Raw genomic sequence first — 24,292 nt, forward strand, 5'->3', positions numbered from 1 at the left:
TATTAATGTTAACTGCCATTTTATACAGCATGTTTTAAGTTTGTACTTCTGTGTTCCAATTGTCAAAATAGAGGAGAGAGGTCAGGTGGGACAGCCACTCGAAAAGAGTCTAGCTTTAGGACCCAGGAGATTCCTATCCAACCTGTGTGGACTCGAAACTGTAACCATTTGTGATACAGCCTGTCCTCCATTACACAGCTGCCATGTGCTAGAAACACATCTATCTGCAAGAAGGCACAGCCTGTCTTCAAGCTGCATAGAATTCTCTCTAAGGCCTTTTCAACAAGAAAAAAATGAAAGAGAAGCCACACTTTGACAAATCCAACAAGTAAAAATCAACAAGATAAGCTGCAAGTAACAACAGAAAAGTCTGATTTCTACCAATTTCCTCTCCGTCTAAAATAAAGTGACTTCAGCAATTTAGCAGTCTCCATTATTACCTTTGGGAGTGCACAGAAAAAGAAATTTGCAGGAGCAGAGATATCTCCAACAGCTCCTCCTCTATTTGGCATTTCTAATCGGTGATCTCCAACTTTTGGACACTCTTTTGTTTGATATACATGGACACTAGTTTTAACTGAAATTCATATTAGCTGGTAGTTAAGATAAGTTTCTATTTAATAAATGTCCTTGCCTTTTTTATGCCTTTAATCTTTCCTTGAATGTTTGTAAGCATGTGTGGCAAAGTTAAACCCCTTCCCAAGTTCAAGAGTATAGTAATAAACCCTAATTCTTTGATTTAACTTTAATATCTGTGTTGTTGAAGAGGTCTTTTATTATTAGGTTTTAAGGGAGGGAAAGAAATACAATCACTAGTCTAATTACAGACAGGCAGTTTAAAAAAAACAGGGAAATTTGAACAGAGGGGAAAAAATTAAATTAACTGCCTGTTCGTAACACTTTGCAGACTTGCTTTCCCATCTATCTTTGTATTGTTATGACCGAGGCGGGAGGAGTGCACTGTTTATTCTAGTTCCACTTCTCCACAGGTCACAGCATATATTTAAATTTTCCCACTTACCGATACGGTCAATCATATACTCTATTTTTCCCCACTAACACACTAACCAGGTTTATTTAATAAACAACAAAATTATCAGTTTATTATAAATCAAGTCTTAACCAGTAATGAAGTAAAGCATAAACACACAGACTGAAATTTTAAAGTTCCTTTTTTACCTTAGCCGCTCACACTGTCACATACATACATATACCGGTTAACCGGAAAAATAAAAGGAATTTTTATTTAGAGCTCTCTTACAGACAAAAAAAAACACTTGGGCTGAACTTGCTTATTCTTGAAGAAACAGCTGATGAGCTATGTTGTGTTCCAAAACTGGCATACAGCCTGGCCTCTGAGTACACATGGATGGGTCACTGGGATCTTTTAGAAAAGTTTTCAGGCGGTGTTGAGAATTAATTTAGCAGGCTTTTCTTCAAAGACAGGAGATGAGATGAGTTAACACAGTGGACTTTTCAGGGTCATTTAGAGAGGTGCTGGAAAGCTGAGCTGAGTTGTGGTCTTCTCTCCTTCCTTGGGAGTTCCCTGCTTCTTCTGCAGGCTTTTTAAAGAGATGGAACAGGCTGAGCTGAGCTGGGGTTCTGTTCTTCAGTTTTATTTTTTAAATCTCCAACCCCTTTTAAACAGTTCATTCCCAACTCTAAACAATTTTTTTCAGAGATACAGCACTGAAACAGGCCCTTCGGCCCACCGAGTCTGTGCTGACCATCAACCACCCATTTATACTAATCCGACACTAATCCCATATTCCTACCACATCCCCACCTGTCCCTATATTTCCCTACCACCTACCTATACTAGGGGCAATTTATAATGGCCAATTTACCTATTAACCTGCAAGTCTTTGGCATGTGGGAGGAAACCGGAGCACCCGGAGGAAACCCACGCAGACACAGGGAGAACTTGCAAACTCCACACAGGCAGTACCCAGAATTGAACCCGAGTCGCTGGAGCTGTGAGGCTGCGGTGCTAACCACTGCGCCACTGTGCCGCCCCAAAAGACAAACCAGAAACAGAAAGTCCATCTTCTGACCTGTCATTTCTCTGCATATTTTCCACCAGTTACCTAGGTTGCTATTCTATTTTTAACTTGAGTCATGTGACAACCAGTAAATGGTGTTGCCAAACAAGTCCTTTCAGTGTCTTCTTGATGTCTCTCTTGAAAAAAAACAGGTCCAACATTTTTTCAGTTTGACTATGAATTCCTCAAAAAATATTTCCAACAAAAAACAGAAGCACTTTCATAACAGTAATTGTCAGCAAATTTGGCTACAGTTAACTCTGTCCTTTCATCCAAGTCATTAATATAGACTGTAGATAGTTGAACATAACTTTGATCATAGAATAAATTATGAGATCTGCTTGCCTGTGATCTGTGACACTATCCCCACCATGGCTTGCAAGAAGAAGAAGTGGTCATCCAATTGATGCCTGCCTACCCCTTCTGATAACATTCTGACCTCATCTGTGCATTCCCCACTCCTTTCCCACTATCAGTAGCTGTTACATCAGCCATCTAAACCCTCTGGAATTCCCTCCCTAATTCTATCTGTCTCTCTACCTCTCCTCCTTTAAACTCACCTCTAACCAAGCTTTTAGGATCACATGTCCCAATATCTCCTTCTTTAGCTGGCTGCTGAAGTTTGTCTTATTCCACTCCTGAAAAGCAACTTGGGGTGTTTCCCTACTGTTACAACCAGGTGAGCAATGTGTCTTCACCTGGTCTTATTGTAACAGGGTTTACTTTTAAACAAACTGTGTTTTGAGCTCTCCCTTTGTGAATCCTTGTTCACAACTTTCCAATTATAAGGCAAAGAAATGAGCACAAACAGGCTTTCTTTGGTTTAAAGCAGAAAGATGAAACTTATTAAACCTTAAGCTTAACTCTAATATGGTTCACACCTATGGATATATGATGCGCTCATGCTAGCATGCACACATGATTAAACATTAAAAAAACAGAAAAGAGCAGAAGAAAAGATAAATAGAACAGTTTGAGGCAATATCTTGTTACTGTTTCTCGGGCCCGCTGTAGTCCTTGATTGAAGTTATAGTCTTGCGTTTCGTTGGGGCCCAGTAATTTTCTTAAAACTTTGTTCACCTGGCAAACCTTTCTGTCTTTGAGTTTCACGTGTCTTCAATGGTTTCAGTTCCCTGAGAGATGAGCAGGCAGGAAGACAGGCAGGAGAGAGATGTACTCAATTCAGTTCCAGGAGCACATGGCATGCTGCCCTCAAATCCCTTTGTTTGGGAGTTCAAATTTTTAAAAAAACCTCCCAAGTTGCCCAGCTGCCTAGTCATGTGACTAGCTCCTTATATGTAACAGTCGCTTCAAAAATCCTTTCTGGGAAGTGCAAATTCTCTGCAACAGCCATAGTCATGTGTCTAAAACTGGTCTGACCACTTCTGTGTATTGGGAAGCAACTGCTGGGGCCCCCATTGTTACAACATTGTCTGGCATTATGTAAATGTCCTTCCACTCAGGGCTTGCGATTTTAAGTTTCTGTTCATGTGGTGAAATAATGTGTGCCTCAGTCTTGGTTTTAATCTGGAACGCACTGCTTGAAGAGGTGGTAAGGCAGGAACCCTCACAACATTTAAGAAGTATTTAGATGAGCACTTGAAACGCCATAACATACAAGGCTACGGGCCGAGTGCTGGAAAATGGGATTAGAATAGTCAAGTGCTTGATGGCCGGCACAGACATGATGGGCCGAAGGGCCTGTTTCTATGCTGTATAACTCTATGACTCTATGGCAGGTGGGGTTTGCCTGACACCTCCACACCCAGCGGAATGAAATGCGATTTGAAGAAAATGGCACATTTCATTACAGAGTTTGGGAGAAATAAAAGATACAGAAAGAAAACTGTGCATTTCTCTCATTCATTTTCATTCATTCACCACTCTTGAAGCTCATTAAAAATTGTCTGTTCTGGGGTGGGGGGCCTGGGCTGATTTAATTACCTATTTTTTTTCTCCAGGAGAGTTAGTAGAGAGCAAGTCTTTCTTGAACTCTAACTCTATGACTTTAACTCTCTGAATCATGCAAAGACTTTTGTCTTCAGGGGATGGGTGGTTCCCTTTACCTCTGACTGTGGGGGAGGAGTCTCTGTTACTCTCTCCTTTGTTCTCTGAGACACTCCTACCTGCAGGTATTTGTGCAGACTTAACTGCATTTTCCGATGACCATTCGACTAGGTGAGGCATCACCCTCACAGTTTCTCTGCCTCTTAGAGGGCTCTCTTTGTTTCTGCAGGTTCCTGTAAATGCTGTTAGCAACTCTGGTGGGGTGCTTCTAGAGTCTGCATTTACGTAGGAGGATGTGGGGCCTAGCTTTTCACATTTTTCTGGGTTGTCTAACCGTGCGGTAGGGGTTTTCATCAGGGATTCTTCCCAGACTTCCTTTAACCTGCCCGCTGGATCACTTTTTTCCCCTTCTCTTTCTAAACCTTTGCCAGCCATGTGCCTGCCTGTCCCCTTTTGTTCTCGGCGGGGTCCCTTACAGTTCACCAACCCTCTGCTGCAGGGTCCTCCTAACACTTAGGGGTGCAGGTTTCACTGTAGGTTGGGGTTTCCCCTCAACCTGGCACATGTGGCAACTCCTGCAGTACTCCAACACATCTATGTGGATTTCTGGCCAGTCAATCTGCTGTCTTACGTGGGTTTTGTATACTGGCTCGTACAGCCACTGTAGTCTCGTGGGCCCTTCTTAATATTTCTACCGGTACCTCTGTGGCACCACTAATTGGTGAACTACTGTCCACTCCTGGACCTCAGTTCTCTCAGGATAACTCCATTTCCTCATCAGTACCTCATTCTTTAAATAGTAGCAATCAGGGACTACCTCTGCCTCACTTTCAGACTAGGCAGCCTGTGCTAACGCTTGCATTACTGGGTTGGCTTGCTGAGCCTCAGCTAGGGAAAATCCATTTAATTCATTCCCCAGGTCTCCTAACTTTCCAAGGAAAGTCTCTCCCAGGCAGACCTCATGGTCATTTGCCTGCAGTGCCAATGCAGTCTCCTCTGGGGGAGCTGGTTTGATCATGGCCTGACCCACTATACTTTCAGGGACTCTGCTGGAGATAGTCTACTGCCACCGCCCTGTCTCTCTGACGTCCTGCGGTCTTTCTTTCACTACTGGGGGGGTTACCACCTTCACACCTGCCAGATCATTACCTAGGAGCAGGTCAACCCCGTCCACAGGTAAATGAGAGACAATCCCTACAGTCACCGGTCCCGAAACTAGGTCGCACTCCATGTGCACTCGGTGTAAAGGTACAGACATACACTGCCCTCCAATACCATTCACCACCATTCTGGTGTTCACTGCACTCTCTGGGGGAAAGGTCAGGCCTTTTCCCAGTAAAAGGGATCTAGTGGCCCCTGTGTCCCTGAGAATCACTGTGGGCTTGCTTGCCCCACTCGAGAGATATAGGGTTACTTTCCCTTCAGATGCAAAACCGTGATAACCTTCAGGAATCCTATTAACTTTTCCTGCACTGGCCATAGTAAGTTTCCTGGGTTGCACCCTTACTGCAGTCAAAGCCACAGCTTGTTCTGTTTTCCATCAGAGACTCGGCTTCACTGAGTGGGTGTGCCCTGATTAACCTACCGGTTTCTCCTTTAGTTTCCAGCAGTCAGCTTTTAAATGCCCTGCCTTGTTACAGTGGAATCACACAGGTCTCCAGGTCTCACTCTTGCTCACAGCACCTTCCTTTTTAGCTGGAGGAGGGCCCCCTGTATCTCCTGCTTTCCTTTCTCTTCCAGGACTTCTATCACCTTCCCACCCTTTGTCCTTTTCGGATTTGTGGGGGTGATCAGGAAAGGTTCTCCCTGGGAAACCGACTTATAGATTAAAGAAAATTAATCGGCCAGAATGGCTACTTGCCAGGCTCCCTGAACCCATTGCTCCTCAACATGAGTTTTTATTGAGAATGGGAGAGAGCTTTTAAGTTCTTCTAACAGGATTACTTCTCTGAGAGTCTCATAGCTGAGCTGTATTTTTAAAGCCTTAAGCCACTGGTCATAAGCCAGCTACTTGCTTCTTTCAAACTGCAGATAGGTTTGATTGGCTTGTATTTTGAGGGTTCTAAACCTCTGGCGATATGCCCGGGGATAGCATTTTTGGTCAGTTCATAGTTTGATGAACTCTCATCTGGCAGCGAGGAATAGACCTCATGGGCTTTTCCAGTTAGTTTGCTTTGCAATAAAAGAGACCAGGTCTGAGCTGGCCATTTTAGTTGCCTTGCCAGTTACTCGAAAGACACGTAAAATGCTTCCACACCTTCCTCATTGAATTTTGTAATCAATTGGGCGAATTTTAGCAATCCTGTACCCAAGCCTGAATTCTGATCTTCCATATTGGCTATGCTTTCACTCGTGTTACTCTGTCACCTCCTAGTTAGCTCAAGCTGCCGTAACTCTTGTTCTTCACATTCCTTCTGGAATATTCTTTTGCTCTCTCACTCCTCTCTCACCCTTTCCTTCTCCTGTCTTTCTTTCTCTTCACATTCCATTTGGAAAGCTCTCCCTTTCTCCCTCTCCTCCAATTTAAGTTTCCTTTGTTCCAATTGTTTCTTTGCTAACAATACCTTTTATCCCTGTTTCTGCTTCTTTGGATTCAAGGGAAAAATGGTTGGCCACTAGCCTTAGGAGTTCAGACTTCCTAGCCTTGCCATGTACAGTGATCCCACACTACTCAGCCATTTTTCTCAGCTCCTCCATAGACAGTGCTTTTAACTTATCCCAAGTTACTTCACCCTGGCTTGGAGAGCTACTCGTTTCAGTTGCAGACATGTTAGTATTCAATCACACACAGCCACAAGAAAACCTGTATTGATTTGCTCTTTTTGATAGGGAACAATTTGGCTCCCACTTCCAATTTCCACTAGTTTGTTTGTGGGTAACAATCCGGACATTAGCACCCAATTTCTGTTATGACCAGGTGAGCAATGTGTCAGGGGTTTTATTGTAACAGGGTTTAATTTTAAACACACTGCGTTTTTGAGCTCTTGCTTTGTGAATCCTTGTTCACAACTTTCCAATTATAAGGCAAATAAATGAGCACAAACAGACTTTCTTTGGTTTAAAGAAGAAAGATGATATTTATTAAACCTTAAACTTAATTCTAATACGGTTCACACCTATGGACATACAATGCAGTCACGCTAGCATGCACACGTGATTAAACATGGAAAATAGGGACAGAAAAGAAAAGAAAAGATAAGTAGAACAGTTTGAGGAAATATCTTGTTACTGTTTCTTGAGCTTGCTGTAGTCCTTGATTGAAGTTACAGTCTTGCGTTTCGTTGGGGCCCAGTTTTCTTCTTCAAACTTTGTTCACATGGCAAATCTTTCTCTCTTTGAGTTTCACATGTCTTCAATGGTTTCAGTTCCCTGAGAGATGAACAGGCAGGCAGAGGAGATGTTGTTGCTTCAGTTCCAGGAGCACATGGCATTCTGCCCTCAAATACCTTTGTTTCGGAGTTCAAATTCAAAAAAAGCTCCCAGAGTGCCCAGCAGGTTTGTCATGTGACTAGCTCCTTATATGTAACAGTCTCTTCAAAATTCCTTTGTGGGAAATGCAAATTCTCTGCAACAGCCATAGTCATGTGTCTAAAACTGGTCTGACCACTTCTGTGTATTAGGAAGCAACTGCTGGGGCCCCCATTGTTTCAACATTGTCTGGTATTATTCAAATGTCCTTCCACTCAGGGCTTGTGATTTTAAGTTTCTGTTCATGTGGCAAAATAATGTGTGCCTCAGCCTTGGCAGGTGGGGGTTTGCCTGACACTGCGTTAAGGGATGTTTTTGTTATTGTTATCATAAAAGAAGTTTAACTTAAGTAAGTCTCATATCAGATATTTGTTGATTTGGAAAGTGGATATATGTAGATGCAGTAGTACCAAGTCAGAGGATTCTTTCATGAGATTATTTTTCAAGGTCAGTCAAAATGTTTTGCAGAAATCTCACAAAGTTAAATAAATTAATTTAATATTGCATTGTTCACACTCCAGCTGCTCAGATTTTCACTATGTGCTCAGTGTCCAGCAGCTGTGACACTGCTGCTGGTTTGATTAATTACTGTTCGCTCACTTCATTCTGTGGTCTTATTGGCTTTAGTCCCAACTGCATTATTTAAAACGATCAATATTCTGAACTTGCGCAATTTGAAACCTTGCCTTTGGCCTTGGCCTGGCTGAAAATGCATGATGAATCCATTGATTGCAGGTTGACCTCTGCCCACTAACCCTACCCACAACCCACCAACCATCCCAACCAGGGTTTAAGGTTTACTTTGAAATCAATCAATGATGTCAGCTGTGGGCTGCCTTTCCTCAAGTTGACCAACTTTTAGGTTTGTCATGGACCAATCATCCATTACTCTCCCCTTGCCAGACTCTCCATTTAGTGGGTCGTAAAAAAATGAAAAGCTTTTGAGCTTTTTATAAAACAGAATCAAAGGGCCAAATGTTATATTTGAGACGCCAGTCCTGCCATCGGGACCAGAGCCAGCTGCAAGGCACGTCGGGGGCAGCATCGGCCAGCTGCAAACAATTCAGTGGCGGCCGGCCAACTAAGCCTAATGAGCTGTGACACCCGACCAATTGCATGGCCCAGAGGCGGTAAGTACAGCGTCAGGTGATGCCTCAGCAGGTGCTGTCGCCTTTTTTAAAGGGTTGGCAGTCCTGCATTGAATTCTGCATTGTGAAGGTCTGGGAGAGAAGGAGATAATTGCAGAAACAGGAGAGATAGCAGAGAGGAGACCTCGGCTATCCCATGCTTCCTTGATGCCTCCCTTCAGGTGCTTTTGCAAACTGCCAGGGAGAGGAGGAACGTATTGCTCTGAATGAATGGGATGAAGAGACCTGGGAGCCAAATCAAGCAGGCCTGGTTCCAGATCACAGAGGAGGTCCGGAGGCATGGGATCACGCTGCACACATGGGCACAGTGCTGAAAGTGGCTCAGCGACCTCATCCAGGTAGCAAAAATGAGTACCTTTTAATGCCTTCAACTTCCTGGGCCTTTGATTTGGCAAAGCAGGAAGGTGCATTGGGAGAAGAGGGATCAAGCCCCCTAGATGTGGGCAAAGTGTTAGGGGATGCAAGCTGACTGGCAGTGGCATGACGAAGTGGCCGTGAAAGGAGGCTCCCTGTCATATCGCAATCTCACAAGGTCCCTGGAAAAGGGACATGTGCAGGAGGCACCTGTGTGCCCCCGTCAGTGGCAGCTGCACTGCCAGCATCCTATGTATTGGGATTGACTTCGCTGGGGGATCAACAGCTTCCTTCCCTCTGTCTGCAGGAGAAGACAGCACACAATCGGAGAGGGCAGGCCAATACCGGCAGTGGGCTGCCCATTCTCCATGGCTTGGCCCTGATGGAGGAGGAGGAGGCCATGGAGCTGGCTGGACTGCAAGGCGGCTGGAGCATCGCATATGGAGAAACAGGGGCACCTTCCGAAGACAGTGAGTAAAATCGCCATGGGGCTCTAGGCTGCAAATGCAGCGATGGAGCCATGCTGCTCATCAGGCAACTGGTGCTCACAGGGGTCTATAGTGTAGGGGTGTGTGCTGCGTCTGTCCTCTCATGCAGGTCAAGCGGTACCAAATCAGACAGCTTCAGAGACTGCGGGAGTGCCTGCCACCTCTGAGGAGGAGGAAGGAGCCTCAGAGGGTTCATCGGTTTCTCATGCACCTGCACCCTCCACCAGCACAGATATACGTACCTCAGTGGGTTTGTGCTCTGTCATGAATGTATGTGTGGGCTTGAGTATTAGAGAATACATGGTACTTGAAAGGGAAACTGAAAGTAGCTTTGTGTTTTGGGGAAAACACCTGACCTGGGGGTTGTTGTAAGGTCAAATAGCTTTGTAGCCACAGTGAGAGCAGTAAGCAAGACCTCTACAGAAGTCTTTAATAAAATATTTGTTCAATCTTTGTTAAAGTTACAGCTGTGATTTCAAGTGTGATTCATTTCAGCCTGAGATGTGACACGCTCCAGTTTAGATTTGAATGTACAACCTGGTGAGCACAGCACAGACCTGCCTGAGCAGCAGATGAAACTGTGACAGTCAGACCTCTGACAGTCAGAGAACTGGGAGGCCAGGCCCATGCTGAGCCCCAGGCTAATGACCTGCCTCCAGTGTTGACAGCATAACGGGAAATGCTGCAGCAAGAGGTCCGGCAACATCTGGCAGAGATGCCAGAGGTAATGCGTGCCAAGGCACGGAGGTCGGAGGATTCCATCCAGGCCTTGAGCTTGACATTGTCTCTGACTAGTGCATGAGTTGCGTCTTCCATTGAGAGATCAGCGGCACTGATGGAGAGCCACATCCAGCAGAGCACACAGTATCTGCAGAACATTAGTGCAGATCTGGATATCCTCGTCTTGACCATGGGCGCAAGGCAGCTGTGGCAAGGTGAGAGGGGGACTGGGGACCTGGATTCACCAGCAAGTCCTCTTCACTTTCAGGTCACAGAGAGGCAGAAGCCTGCCTTTCTAGGGAGAAGGAGTGACTTCCTCCTGCAGCTGGGGGCTCCTGTCAGTGTGCTCCTGGTGTGGGCAGCAGTCCCTCTGCCCCTCTGCCAGTGTCACCAGATCCTTCTTCTTCCCTGCGACAGAGGCTAATACTGCTTCTGTACAGGAGCCCCTCAGCATTCTGCGGTGCTCCAGACCTAAGGCATTCAGAGGACGACTGCCAAGGTCATCCTTTGCCAAGGCGCAGCAAAGTCAGCAGCCAGCCTCCACCTCAGCTGAGAGTGCAGAGGGAGCACCACATAGGCATTCATAAAGGTGAATAAAGAAATGCACAGAGTTATCATGACTGAGTGAGTCTTTCATATGCAAAGGGCAGGCTCTATTGTGAATGTTAATAAATTGTTTTTGATAAGCATTGACTCCCTCTCTTTCTCTTTTGTCAAGCCTGTGGCCCTTCGCTGCAGCCCAGCCTCTGTGAAGAAGCTGGAGGATACACAGCATGCTGTGAGGGTCATCTCTGGAGCCTTATCAGATCTGCGCTGCGTGATTGTTCAAAAAGTCCTAAAGGAAAGAAGGTGACAACATGACTGCATAAAGGTAGGTCATTAGTCATCAAGCTAGAACTGATAGTAATGATAAAATGCAACGAGAATGTATAAGGCCTCCCTTTCACGTATCTCATGGCCACTATTCTGTTGCCCCTGGGGCCCTTCATCTGCCTGGCTTTCCCATCTTCCCCTCTGTATCCTCATCATTCAAGGAGGCACTGCTTCTCACTTTCCTCGTTGCTCATCGGTTTCCCACTCTGCAGGGCCAGGTGGTGCAGTGCATAGCAAACCACGACAATAATAAAGACCCTCGCTGGGGCATACTGAAGGGCTCCACCAGACTGATATAGGCACTGGAATCGCGTCTCGAGCAGACCAATGGAAAAGTTCTGGCACCTGGGAGTGCCTTAAAATGCAGTTGATGACACCCTGCATCTTGGGAAATCCAGCGATAGCCCCAATCCTGATGGACCCCTCAGCTTGAGAGTTGGGATCCATGTGGAAGCGCACATAGCCGCCAGTCCTCCTGAAAAGGCCATTGTGACCTCCTCAACGCACTGATGGGCTGCTGACTGTGAGATCCCACACATGTCCCCAGTAGATCCCTAGAATGATCCAGAGGGGTAGAGGTTCAGTGACACTGTCTTAAGATTCTCACCAAGTCCCCTGGGGCACAGCTTGTCTTGTATCAAGGCGCAAAGGTCTCTGACAGCCTCCCTGGAGATACGGAGTCTTCATTGGACTGCCTCTTGGATACCTCCAGGTAGTTGAGCCTCGACCTGTAGGCCCTCCCTGGAGGCTACCTCCTGTGTGGGGTGGCTCCTTCTCTCTCTCGTCTGTACCCTTCTCCAATGTCTGGAGGCTGCTGCTGACCCTCCGACCCTCCTGTGGGCTCACAGGTCATTGTGGTGCCACTGCAGGCGCCTGACCCTCCCCCCCGCTCTGTTGCACCTCCATCTTCAACAGAGTCCCCAAAGCCTGGATGAATGAGGCCCTTGATAATTGGCCTCTCCCTGAATGCAAGTCCTTCTTTGCCAGCGGCCCTGGCCCTTCTTGCCCCCACATGTGAGACTTGGCCAGGTGTTACTTGCCCGTTGCCCCCTTCGTAATGGTCACTCCTCTGGCAACTCAAACAATGTTCCCCTCACTCTTCATTGCAATGCAAGATGCCCTCCCTTTGTCACCCTGCCAGGCCCTCAATGGCTGCCCTCCCGATGGTGTCCCTTAGCAGGCAGCCATGCTCTTCCACCTCCATGTCACCTCCTTGAAGGAGGTGAGCCTCTGAAGCCCTTTGAAACACATGTGCGATTTGAAAAATCCAATCCACACCATAAAATTGCTTCCAACTGGCCACTGAAGTATCTTAATTACCTGCCCAGTGCATCGTCGTCAGACCTCCACTGAATTCTGTGGTGATGTACAGTGCCTGGGCAATTAACGGCTCGGTACCGGGATCCCTATCCCTTTAAAGACATGGATCCCTCCTCCAAGAGCTGCTGGCCAATCAAAGGACAAAGCAGGACAAATCCAACCCGGCCAATTACAGCCTTATCAGTCTAGTCCCAATCATCTGCAAAGTGATGGAAGGTGTTGTCAACAGTGCTATCAAGCAGCACTTGCTCAGCAATTACTTTCTCACTGACACTCAGTTTGGGTTACACCCGGGCCACTCATCTCACGACCTCATTACAGCCTTGGTTCAAACCTGGACAAAAGAGCTGAAAAAGGCAGCATTTGACTGAGTATGGCATCAAGGAGCCCTCGCAAAACTGGAGTCAATGGGAATCAGGGGAAAACTCTCTGCTGGTTGGAGTCATACCTAGCAGAAAGGAAGATGGTTGTTGGAGGTCAATCATCTCAGTTCCAGGACATCAATGCAGGAGTTCCTCAGGGTAGTGTCCTAGGCCCAACCATTTTCAGCTGCTTCACCAATGACCTTCCTTCAATCATAAGGTCAGAAGTGGGAATGTTTGCTGATGATTGCACAATGTTCAGCACCATTTGCAATGACTCAGATGCTGAAGCAGTCTGTGTAGAAATGCAGCAAGACCTGGACAATATCTAGGTTTGGGCTGATAAGTGGCAAGTAACATTCGTGCCACACCAGTGCCAGGCAATGACCATCTCAAACAAGAGAGAATCTAATCATCTCCCCTTAATGTTCAATGGCATTACCGTCACTGAATCCCCCACTATCAACATCCTGGGGGTCACCATTGACCAGAAACTAAACTGGACCAGCTACATAAATACTATGGCTCCAAGAGCAGGTCAGAGGCTGGGCATTCTGTGGTGAATAACTCACCTCCTGTCTCCCCAGTGCCTGTTCACCATCTACATGGCACAGATCCGGAGTGTGATGGAATACTCTCCACTTGCCTGGATGGGTGCAGCTCCAACAACACTGAAGAAGCTCGACACCGTCCAGGACAAAGTAGCTCACTTGATTGGCACCCCATTTACCACCTTCAACATTCAGTCCCTCCATCCCAGATACACATTGGCAGCAATGTGTACCATCTACAAGATGCACTGCAGCAACTCACCAAGGATCCTTCGACAGCACCTTCCAAACCCACAGCCTCTACCACCTAGAAGGACAAGGCTAGCAGATGCATGGAAACACCACCATCTGCAAGTTTCCCTCCAAGCCACACGCCATCCTGACTTGGAACTATATCACTGTTCCTTTACTGTCGCTGGGTAAAGATCCTGGAACTCCCTTCGTAGTAGCACTGTTGCTGTACCTACACCCCAAGGACTGCAGCGGTTCAAGAAGGCAGCTCACACCACCTTCTCAAGGGCAATTAGGGATGTGTAATAAATGCTGTCCTAGCTAGCAATGCCCACATCCCCCGAATGAATAAAAAATCTGAGGTCCGGCAGCTCAGTCGTATCGGCAGAACCACTGGGACGGCGGCCACTGCCAGTACTGCAGAGGCCTTTGACCCAGGTCCAGCACTGGAGCCCTGGACCCCAAATATGTGAGGCGAGGTCGTCAGGGCCAGTCCGGCAGACCCCGGCGAGAGGTCGGGGGGAGGGCGGGCAATGAGTACAGGGTAGGGGGTGTCAAGGAGGTGGTTTGTTTTGTGTCAGAGGCCCTTTATGGGTCGCAGATTGCCCACGAGGAGGGTCCCTCCCAAACCCGCAGAGAGGTCGCCTCGTTTTACTGGGTGACAAGCCTGCAAGGCGAAGGTCCCCCCCGCCTCTGGCTGAATGCCAACAGCGAGGTGAAGAGGCCTTTAATTGGTTGTTAATAGGACTCATAAGGGCCTCAAGTGGCCTCTGGGTGGATAGGCCATCTTCAGCCTATCCCAACGCTGACAAAATTGCAGTGTGACGGGAAGGTGATGGGAAGGCGATGGGAAGGCGACTGGCCCTCTGACCCCACCCCCCCCCCCACCCCCGCCGCAATTCAATGGGAACCCCGCCTCCTAGTCCATCTCCAGGTGGCTCATAAAAATTCACCCTTCCGTGTTTGCCGCCATTGACGTGTCCCATGCCGACTTTATGTCCCCTATATGCCTCTGATCCCGTACACTTTGTTCCCTTAAAATTCAGCCCAACTATTTGAAACTTTTAGGCCCAGGCAGTGTGGTTTGTAATGCAGCAGAGGGGCCGAAATTTGAGGTGGACCTGCTGGAGTTCTCTATCTTTTCAGCCACATTAAAAATCAGAGGCACTTTCAGGAGTGGATGTAACATAATGCAATGTAAATGAAAGAAATACAGCATGCAATGTATTTTGTCTTTGATGCGCAAAATGGAATGCAGGGAGGTTGAAAGGCAGTTGGAAATTTGTCACTTTCACTCTGATCAGAAAGCACACTGTCCATCGTCTTGAAGTCCACATACTTGCTGGAATAGTTACTGGCCTGGATCGTAGCTGCAAATGACTGCAACGGTCTTATGAACAAGCCAACTTCCAGTCTTCAATTTGGAGTTATAATTTTCTAAGTTTTAATAACTTATAGGATATGTTAAAATGTAAAATTCCCCGAGGTCCTGTGAGCAAAGTAATGTTGTATTAAGGTAAGGCAGCAAGTTTCCTTCTGCACAATCACTGTCCCTCGCCCCACCCAATCCCCCTCAGTGAGCTCTCCAGTTGTACGAGAAATGGCTCAAGTGGCTGCCCAAAGTACTTCGATGATGCTGACCCCAGGATGTCATACAGAGCAGGGACATAGAGTCATAGAGTTATACAGCACAGACACAGGCCCTTCGACCCATCATGTCTGTGCCATTGTGACATTGACAGTCGGCAGGAAGAAATTCTGTTCTGCTCTAAATTTGCCCACCCTCCCCTGACCAGCCAGGAATTTTAAAGCTTTGATTTTTATTTGAAAATTGTAGATAGGCGACTATGTTAAATAGATTAAAAAAGGTGGGTGCTTAAAAAAAAGGCAGCAATTTAAACAAAGGGGCGATGGGATGATGGCTGTTTTTGTTTAAAACAGAAGTGGCTTTGTCTGAAAAAGATGAAGGGGGTTATTTGTTTGTGTTGTTAAACTTCGGGAAAAGGGGTAATGCAAATTGCATGACTGTATTTGGATAAAATTTTGAATTGTTAAGCAATATGGAAATTCAAAAGAGGCATGGTTACAGCAAAGGGGTGTGCCTTAACATTGTTTGATATTTGTACTGTGGTGTTTGGCAATACTGCAGATTGTCTGTTGCTGCACCTTTGTATATGACCGAAACGATTTGAATGAGGGATCTTTCCATCTCATTTGTTGAAACACGCTGACTGTCTTTAATGAGGTACGGATCCGAGCAAATCATTACCTACAATAAAGTGACGGTTGAAGTTTGACAAAGTCTATTTGGTATTTGGTTCTTACTTTGTTACTTTCAGTCTCTGAACCGAAGGAGATAAAGCAAAAGCCCACAACCTGATTGACAGGTAACTGAAAAATTTACTTGACATATTGCAGCTGCTGTTTGTGTGTGATATGAAAATGTAAGACTTTTTGTAAAGCAGTGTTAGAACTTGCAGGGGTTGCTTCTGAAACAGAGCCTTGTATCAGGGTGAAGAGGTTTCCAAAGGGCGTAGTTCTGGGTTAGTATTATGCAAGTGACAGCTGTTGGCAAGCTTATACGACAAGGTACAGTAAAAAAAAATGTTTCTGTTCTACAATTTAAACAGTATATTTTAAAATAATTTTATCTAACAATGTTGAAGCACACTGCGAAAAATAATCAATTCACTAATTTCTCTGAGTGATATCTTCTGTAATCTAAGGAGAAAATAAGTTCCATGTTGTCTCGTGACCGATTTGTGCTTTTATTCATTTTCTGATTGAAGTTTTAATGGTTTGACTGCAGACTGCGATGCTGATTTGAAAAAAGAATCGTTAAACAGCTCTAGTAAAATGTAAAAATGGTGACTGTCTGCGACCCACCCAATTAATACAACCTGTTACAATCAGGTCTGACAGGTTTATAAAAGCTTGATGTGCTTCTGCATGGACTCTTGACATTATAAAACATTCGCTTATAAATGATGACTGGTACTATCCACAAATTATTCCATTGAAGTAAGCAGCACTCTTTATAACATCAATATATATTGTACCTCCTATTTAGAATGGTTTCTGCATTTTTTTGATGTTTTAAAAGCAAACCAGCCTGGAAATCATCCTGTATGGTATTATCTTGCAAAAATAAACAGATTAATGTCTCCTATAGCAGACAGAAGAATTTGTACAAACATTGAGAACAAAGGTGCTCAGTGTTTGGACATTATTGCACCATTGCACCATGTAATTTCCATGTTACAGATTAATTAAAATGGTTTCAATTTTAATGCTTTTTGTCACTGTTCTTGGTTGCTTTTCAAAATAGCCCATGTTTTAGCATTCAATAATTTGTCGGGAACCCACTTTTTTTGGTTTGATTTCTTTAGAAATTGTGTAAATCATAGTCAATTTCATAAAGTATGATAAGTTTCCAGATTAAGAACTAAGGTATGGCTTAAAATTGAGCAACTGTTAACATCTGCAGGAGAGGCTTCTGATAGAGACTGTAGGTGGAGGTGAAAAGAAACCACAGAGTGGTTATTCTTCTCCATTAAAAACAACCCATTGATGAGACTGTGTGTTTCAATGCCATATATTCCAGCAATTCCATTAGTCAGTTTTTAAATACAGAAAAAAAGTAGGCTTCCTCTCATTGATGGTTTAAATATGGGACTTCAACCCCACCCTTCTGCATCCCCAAGGAAATCAACATAAGGCTGTCCTCACACATGTGTTAGTGCTTAAGGAGCAGTATTCACTGAGGTTCGGGAGTAGTGACTCCAAACTGCTATTGTTATCTGGGAAATGGCAGGAGGAGTCTAAAGAAAAGGAAAAACTAATTTTAGAATCTAAGGGAAAAAAAAGTGTTGTTTATTTCCCAGAATCTGATCTTGGCAAAATACATACTCGGTATGTTCTGCTTTGGATCAGATAGTGTTGATATGTTCAGGTCCTATTATGGTATTATCTTGCAAAAATAACTTCCATAAACCTCTTTGTCCATATCTCATTGCCACCATATTTATGCACACCCGTTAGATTGAAGAGTGAAGGCATTGAGCAATTTGTCTATCTTCCCTTCTCTGGTACCCACAGGAATCTGCTATTGTTATTCAATGAGGACTCATTGAAACAGCCAAAAAAGACCATGTTGTGAAGTGGCCCTGCCAGTTGATTCTGTTGACGTTTAGCATTGTTACCACTGCTGCATCCTGTTGTGTGAGGATGTCTTCCATGGTGTTGAAGAATTCATGCCACAAAAGTGAATTGCAACTCTGCTTTCCTTGGGTGTGATGAAATAGCTGGGAGTTACAAGGCAGATTCTTTAACAATGTCATAACACACAAAAGTGAAGGTCAAACAGTTTACAAATAGTGGTGGTTCCACAGATAAGGTTACCGACTTAGAACACGCTGCCAGTTATTTACTATTCTTAATAATGTTGAGTATAGTATATTTGTGTTTTCATTTATCCTACTTTTTTTATACTAAACTAAACATAGTAGATGAAACATAAATGTAAGTGTAGAATTGAGGGTGATGGGAGACTTGAAGGCACTTTGGTCTATAAATTTGGCTGTGCGATGTCTGTTTTTAAGGAGCTAACTTACTTACTATGCCCCCAATATGGTGGGCAGGAAATGTACATGCATTTCTGCTGGAAGTGCACTGCCTGCCAGATTGAAAAAGGACAAAAAAATAGGCAGCCTTTACCCACACCTGAAGCAGGCTTTAGGCCTTTTGCCTATCAAGTAAGGATCGTAATGCCTGCTTGAAGCCTCCTGTTCAAGATTGGTTTACTGTGAAGCAACCAGTGCCATCTCTGGTTGGGAAGCCATCCATCGGGATTGCCTGCCAACCAAGAATGTACCTAATTTAGCTGAATGTGGAGCTTCTCCAATCCCAGACCCATAGCATCCTCTGCCAACCTCCCGATCTGCCCCACGATTCTTGGATCCCTGTCCCCAGTCCATCCTGATCTGATCCCATACCCAATTCCAGGCCCACCAGCAGCAGCCCGATATTGCCCAACTTTTCGCTGGCAGGCTCCGATGCTTCATTGATTCCATTATAAATAATGAGGACTGAGGCTCAAATATGTGGGGAGCCTTGGGCCTCACTATTCAGGCACCACAAATATTCTTAGTGCTCTATGTGTGCCCAAAAATGGCATACCTGAGTTTCTAGGCCTTGAATCTGTCCACCTCCTGCTTATACCTCACCTGCACCGCTGACTCATTGGCTCCACATCTCTAGTTTATTGAATCCAATTCCTTATTTACAAATTATATAATATTGTACTCTACCTCTACAATTTCTTCAGTCCTATGTCTAAACTCACATACTCCTCTCTAATTTCAGTGGCAGAGCTTTTACTAATCACATCCTCACACTTTGCAACTCTTCTTAAATACTCTGGCTTGCTGCATCTCTGTCCATCTTTAAAAGTCTTTCTGCTTCTCTATCCTATCATCCTGGAACTCTAGTCTTCCCCCTCAAGTTCCTTCACTTTCTGTTATTTCATCTCTTCGCTTGTAAGGTGCTTTGACAATTTTGTATACATGAGGAGTGATATGTACGTTATCTATAACATAATATGATTTGTAGCTTATTAACAATAGGGTAGATATTCATCTTCAGCACCTGGCTGGTAATGTGGCGGGATGATTGCATACACTTTGTAGAACCTACTTGATTTCCATTCCATTTATTTCAATGGAATCAAAATTGGGATAATTCCATAAAGAGGCTGTGAGCCTTCTCATCAGATGGAAGCGGAAACCTTTCGCAAAATTTTTTTCAACCAGTAAATTGCTGGCCTATAAATTATTTTATGTTTTATGCAGTTTTAAAATATCTGCCGAAAGTGCTTTAAAATTGTATGTAGAATATTCTTTTACCATGCTGTCCTTTTTGCAATTAAATTTTGTTATTCATTTGTGTCCATGTGACAGATACCAAGACATCATGACATCCAGTCAACCGCAGCGCGATAAGCTGTTTTTACTTTCTGTTGCAATGGTAAGTTTTCATAATGTATCCGTTTTTATTTTGCAATATATATTGAGTAACCTTTTAATGATCTCTTAATGTGAGTTGAATTATGCATTGGATATGACAGATTTTGTTTTATTGAATGGAATTGTAGCTGAGTACTAGTTGTTCTAATGTTCTTGGGATTTTATCAGCAAAATGCGGTGGGCGATCTCCCTTTTCTAATATGGTAGTGAATGTTTCTGCGCAAATATTTACCCAATTACCTGTGGCCACACCTTCAACACTGGGAGCCCGGAGTAGATTGCTTAACTGGAATTTGAATTCAGAGACAGACTTCTTTGTTCAGTAAGGCGGCAATTAAGAAACAGTTTGCCTGAGGAAATAAATTCAAATCTCAGCAGCACAACAACTGGTAAGGTTATCTCATTGGACCACCAGCTAAAATTTGACACTATTCCCCTTTTAAGACTGCTAATATCCTCTTTAATTGTAGTTAACTCAGCAAGGAACAGTAGGTATTTTATTAAATATTGTATTTATTGTTAAGTGGAGAAATTATTAGAACACTTGCTGAAAGTTTTAAGCCATGAAGACATTCAGACGTGTCCCACATGCACAGCAGAATGCACAGCGATTTTAACTGCTGAGCTTCACCAGCATGGCACCAGACAACTTCCTGCATGAAATGAGCAGGGAGCAGTTGTTGTCCTTTGGGAAAAATTAAAAAGTTAGCATAAAGGCCCCTTCTGCCTCCAATCCTTTTTTTGACTTGATTTCACCTGGAAGGCAAGATCCAGGTGGGACGTCAGCGGGTAAGTCACCTGGTTGATTTTACTGACCACCCACCCAGTTCCTGTAGTAGGGTTAAAGTTGGTCCCTGTTAACTTAATATTCCCACAGTTTATCAATTTAATTCCCTTGCACGAGTTCTGACTTGTTTCATTCTTCAAACATAATGTCATTGTTAAATCAAAGAGAAACTCCATTATTGTTCCTTTCTACGCAGTCTCCAAACTGTTCAAAATAAAAAACTCCCCTTTGAAAATTGCTATTTCCACCTTCTGTTGTACTTAAGTCAGCAAAGGCTGTTTCCATTTATAGTCAACAAGAGTTTAATCAAACTTTGAATTGATTAGTAGGTGGAGAATCTACTAGAATGTTTGCTTAAGGTTTGTTCCCTCTCCCCCAACCTGAATCATTTCGCTGTGACACTCCCTCAATTAAAGGGCAATCTCTTTGACTTTAATTCCAAATCTTCACAGACTGATTATGCTTTCTTTGTGTCACACGGTGAGTGAATTTCCCCTCTATCCTAATGTTTGTCCCAATCCCTAGTCTCTTCTTTGGTTGGATATTCTGTGTGTTGCAACTGCTACACCCTGCAAATAACTTGAAAAAAGAAATACTGCATGTATGTAGTGCCTTTCACAACCTTAGAACATCCCAAAGTCCCTTACAACTAATGAAGTACTTTTGTAGTGTAGTCGTTCCTGCAATGTAGGAAACTTGTGTGCATTTTCTTTTACACATTATTATGCTTTATTCATCGGATTTTAATTTCTCAATAATAACACCCACTGCAAACTCTCACACTTCAGCTATTTGCTCTAAATGTAGGATAGAGTTTCCTCTTTGATCGCAGTTGGTGATCCAGGTACAAATTGTGTCCAAGACAGTGCTCGTTTTGAAGTTGTTTATTTTGAGTTTCTGCTCAAATTCATTTGTATATCTCCAAATGCAAAACCAGCCATGTACCAGGGCAATCTGGCAACATTTTAAAATGTAAATTATTTTTAAAAATTTGCCTTAAAAACTTTTTACTGATATATTTGAGTGGTAACTGGTACAGTTGTGTTAATCCATTAGAAATGATAAACCGGTGGCCTTGGCCATAGCCAAAACTTTGCATGCCTTAGGCAAGGCCATTGATCTACATCTTTAAAACAAATGGAACCCTGGATGTGATCCCCAAATTATTGCATAGAATCCAAGAAATAAAAATGAAATTTGACTCATTCAGTCCATAAATAAATGGCTCTACTGATTTAAAAAAAAATTACTTCTTGGAATCTGGGAATCATGTGGGCATCCCCATCCCACGTTACACTGAGAAGGTGATGGTGGGTCTTCCTTTTGAATTTCCTCTATTCTTTGTAGCAGGTTGTTATAACTGATTGTCTAGCTAGGTCACTCCATTGGGCAGTTATGAGTCAACCAAGTTGGTGTGGGTCTAGAGTTACATAAAGATGAGGCCAGGTAAGGATAGCAAAATTATAAAAGACTTCAGGATAATGCAGACATGTTAGAGGAATGGACAGACAGGTGGCAAATGTGATTTAATGTGGATAAAAATGAGGTAACACATTTTGGGAAGAAAAGAATGAAATAGGAATTTTTATGCATTGGAAATGTGCTGAAGAGTGGTCATGAATAGAGTAACCTAGGAGTTCAAATATATAATTCCCTGTAAGAACAAATGCGATGAATTAAGCTATAACAATACCGGCAATATTTTGGGTTTTATAAATAGGGACATGGAGTACAAAAATAAAGGAATAATAATTTTATACAGTATTGCATGCCATTCTGGACAAGTTATTAAGAATATTATTAAAGCCATAGAGTGCTATCAACATCTTGGGGGTTACCATTGACCACAAACTGAACTGGACGAGCCACATAAATGCTGTGGCTACAATAGCAGGTCAGAGGCTGGGCATTCTGCAGTGAGTAACTCACCTCCTGTCTCCCCAATGCCTGTCCATCATCTACAAGGCACAGATCAGGAGTGTGATGGAATGCTCTCCACTTGCCTGGATGGGTGCAGCTCCAACAACACTCAAGAAGCTCGTCACCATCCAGGACAAAGCAGCCCATCTACCACTTTCAACATTCACTCCCTTCACCACTGACACACAGTGGCAGCAGTCTGTACCATCTACAAAATGCACTGCAGTAACTCACCAAGGCTCCTTCGACAGCACCTTCCAAACCTGCGATCTCTCCCACCTAGAAGGACAAGGGCAGCAGATGCATCACCTGCAAGTTCCCCTCCAAGCATTTCCTTCACTGTCACTGGGTCAAAATCCTGGAACTCCCTTTATAAGAGCACTGTTGGTGTACCCAGGCCCCAAGGACTGCAGTGGTTCAAGAAGGCAGCTTACCACCACCCTCTCGAGGGCAATTAGAGATGGGCAATAAATGCTGGCCTTGCCAGCGATGCCTACATCGCATGAACAAATAAAAAAAAACAAACAGCCTATTGATGTTTGGGGTGGGAAAGTGTAGTTATGAGGTGAGACTGGAGATGCTTTGTCTTTTCTGCTTCAGTGAAAATAGTCGAAGAGGAGATTTAATAGAGGTTTTTAAAATTATGAAAGGTTTTGATGGAGTGAATAAGGAAAGATTATTTCCTCAATTGAGTCAGTAACGAGAGCTCATTTTGTTTAGAATTCTCACTTCAGTGAGAAGAGGTTAGGAGAAATTTTTTTTGTTGAATTTTTGAAGCATGTAATACTTGGCTACCGAGAGTGGTAGAGACAGAGATCACTGCATCTTTTATTGGATAATTATATAAATATTTGAAGCAGAGCAAGATGTAAAGCTATAGGGGAAGTGCAGTGCAGTGGAATCACTGTTGTATTACTCTAACATAAAGCTTTCATAAACATGATGGGCCAAATCACCTCCATCGGTGCTGAAAACTTCTATGGTTCTATGGAGCATAGGCTGTTTCAGGTTTGCTGATTTTCAACAACGATAGTTGACAAATATGCATGCTCACCTGCTTTATTCATTGAAAAGCACTAAAATCCTATTTACTATCATCTAATGTTGATCTCTTTGAAATCAACATCCTGTTTGTACTTGTAATTGGTATGAAACTGAGATAGCACCTGATGTTGCCAGTTTGAAAATGTTTAATGTAATGACTGAGTTGCATATGGCATAAAAACTTGTGTGATTGGTGATTCTTCACTTATCACTAACCTCCAACTTAGAGGTGTCCCAAAAATACCATCCTACATATTCTTCCTTTAGTCATTTAGTAGTACAGAACTTGAGTATTGCTGAAAATAGAGCCATGTTGTCAAAGCTTTTCATCTTGCACTCATCAGGACAATTGCAAGAATAACCAATGTAAGCGAAAATAACAACTTGTACTGCATGAGAAGAGAGTGCTGATTTGTTGGTAATTGAACTCTGGTAGAGGTGTTGCCATGGCAAATGTACCAGTTTACAGTGACTGACAGTCAACTGCCAAGCTTTGTTTAAAATTTAAACCAGGCAGCTTGATGCTGGTCAAGGCATTGCCCTGAGGAATGAACCAGTGAATGGCTGTCACTTATTTTGTTCAGCTGAAACAGGCTCAACGTTTGTACATATTCTTTCTGTCTGCAAATATAAATAGCTTCTAGTACGTGAAAATGCACCACAATGCAAGCCCTACTGACAATCTTAAATTGGTTGTCAGTGTAATTTTTAGCACACTTCTTAGCACAAGTAGTACAGAACTTGAGTATTGCTGAAAATAACGTCATGTTGTCAAAGCTTTTCATCTTGCACTCATCAGGACAATTGCAAGAATAAACAATGTAAGCGAAAATAACAACTTGTACTGCATGAGAAGAGAGTGCTGATTTGTTGGTCATTGAACTCTGGTAGAGGTGTTGCCATGGCAAATGTACCAGTTTACAGGGACTGACAGTCAACTGCCAAGCTTTGTTT

The 24,292-nt window shown here is 43.7% G+C and overlaps 1 protein-coding gene across 4 annotated transcripts in view; it reads left to right on the plus strand.

The window, feature by feature from the left end:
• The first annotated feature begins 8,877 nt into the window (after positions 1-8,877).
• Positions 8,878-24,292, plus strand: part of cdh17 (cadherin 17, LI cadherin (liver-intestine)) — a 119,433-nt gene continuing 104,018 nt past the window's right edge. The window contains exons 1-3 of one of the 4 annotated variants that reach the window (XM_068031600.1): positions 8,878-9,003; positions 10,946-11,098; positions 19,522-19,588. In XM_068031600.1, coding sequence (XP_067887701.1) covers positions 19,535-19,588 — 54 coding nt within the window. In that variant the 5' untranslated portion in view covers positions 8,878-9,003; positions 10,946-11,098; positions 19,522-19,534. Of the gene's footprint in view, positions 9,004-10,945; positions 11,099-15,702; positions 15,952-19,521; positions 19,589-24,292 lie in introns of those variants that run through there. The other 3 variants (XM_068031599.1, XM_068031597.1, XM_068031598.1) reach the window with 3 other exon arrangements.

This window comes from Heterodontus francisci, chromosome 5, assembly GCF_036365525.1.
Source record: "Heterodontus francisci isolate sHetFra1 chromosome 5, sHetFra1.hap1, whole genome shotgun sequence".
NCBI classification, from domain to species: Eukaryota; Metazoa; Chordata; class Chondrichthyes; order Heterodontiformes; family Heterodontidae; genus Heterodontus; species Heterodontus francisci.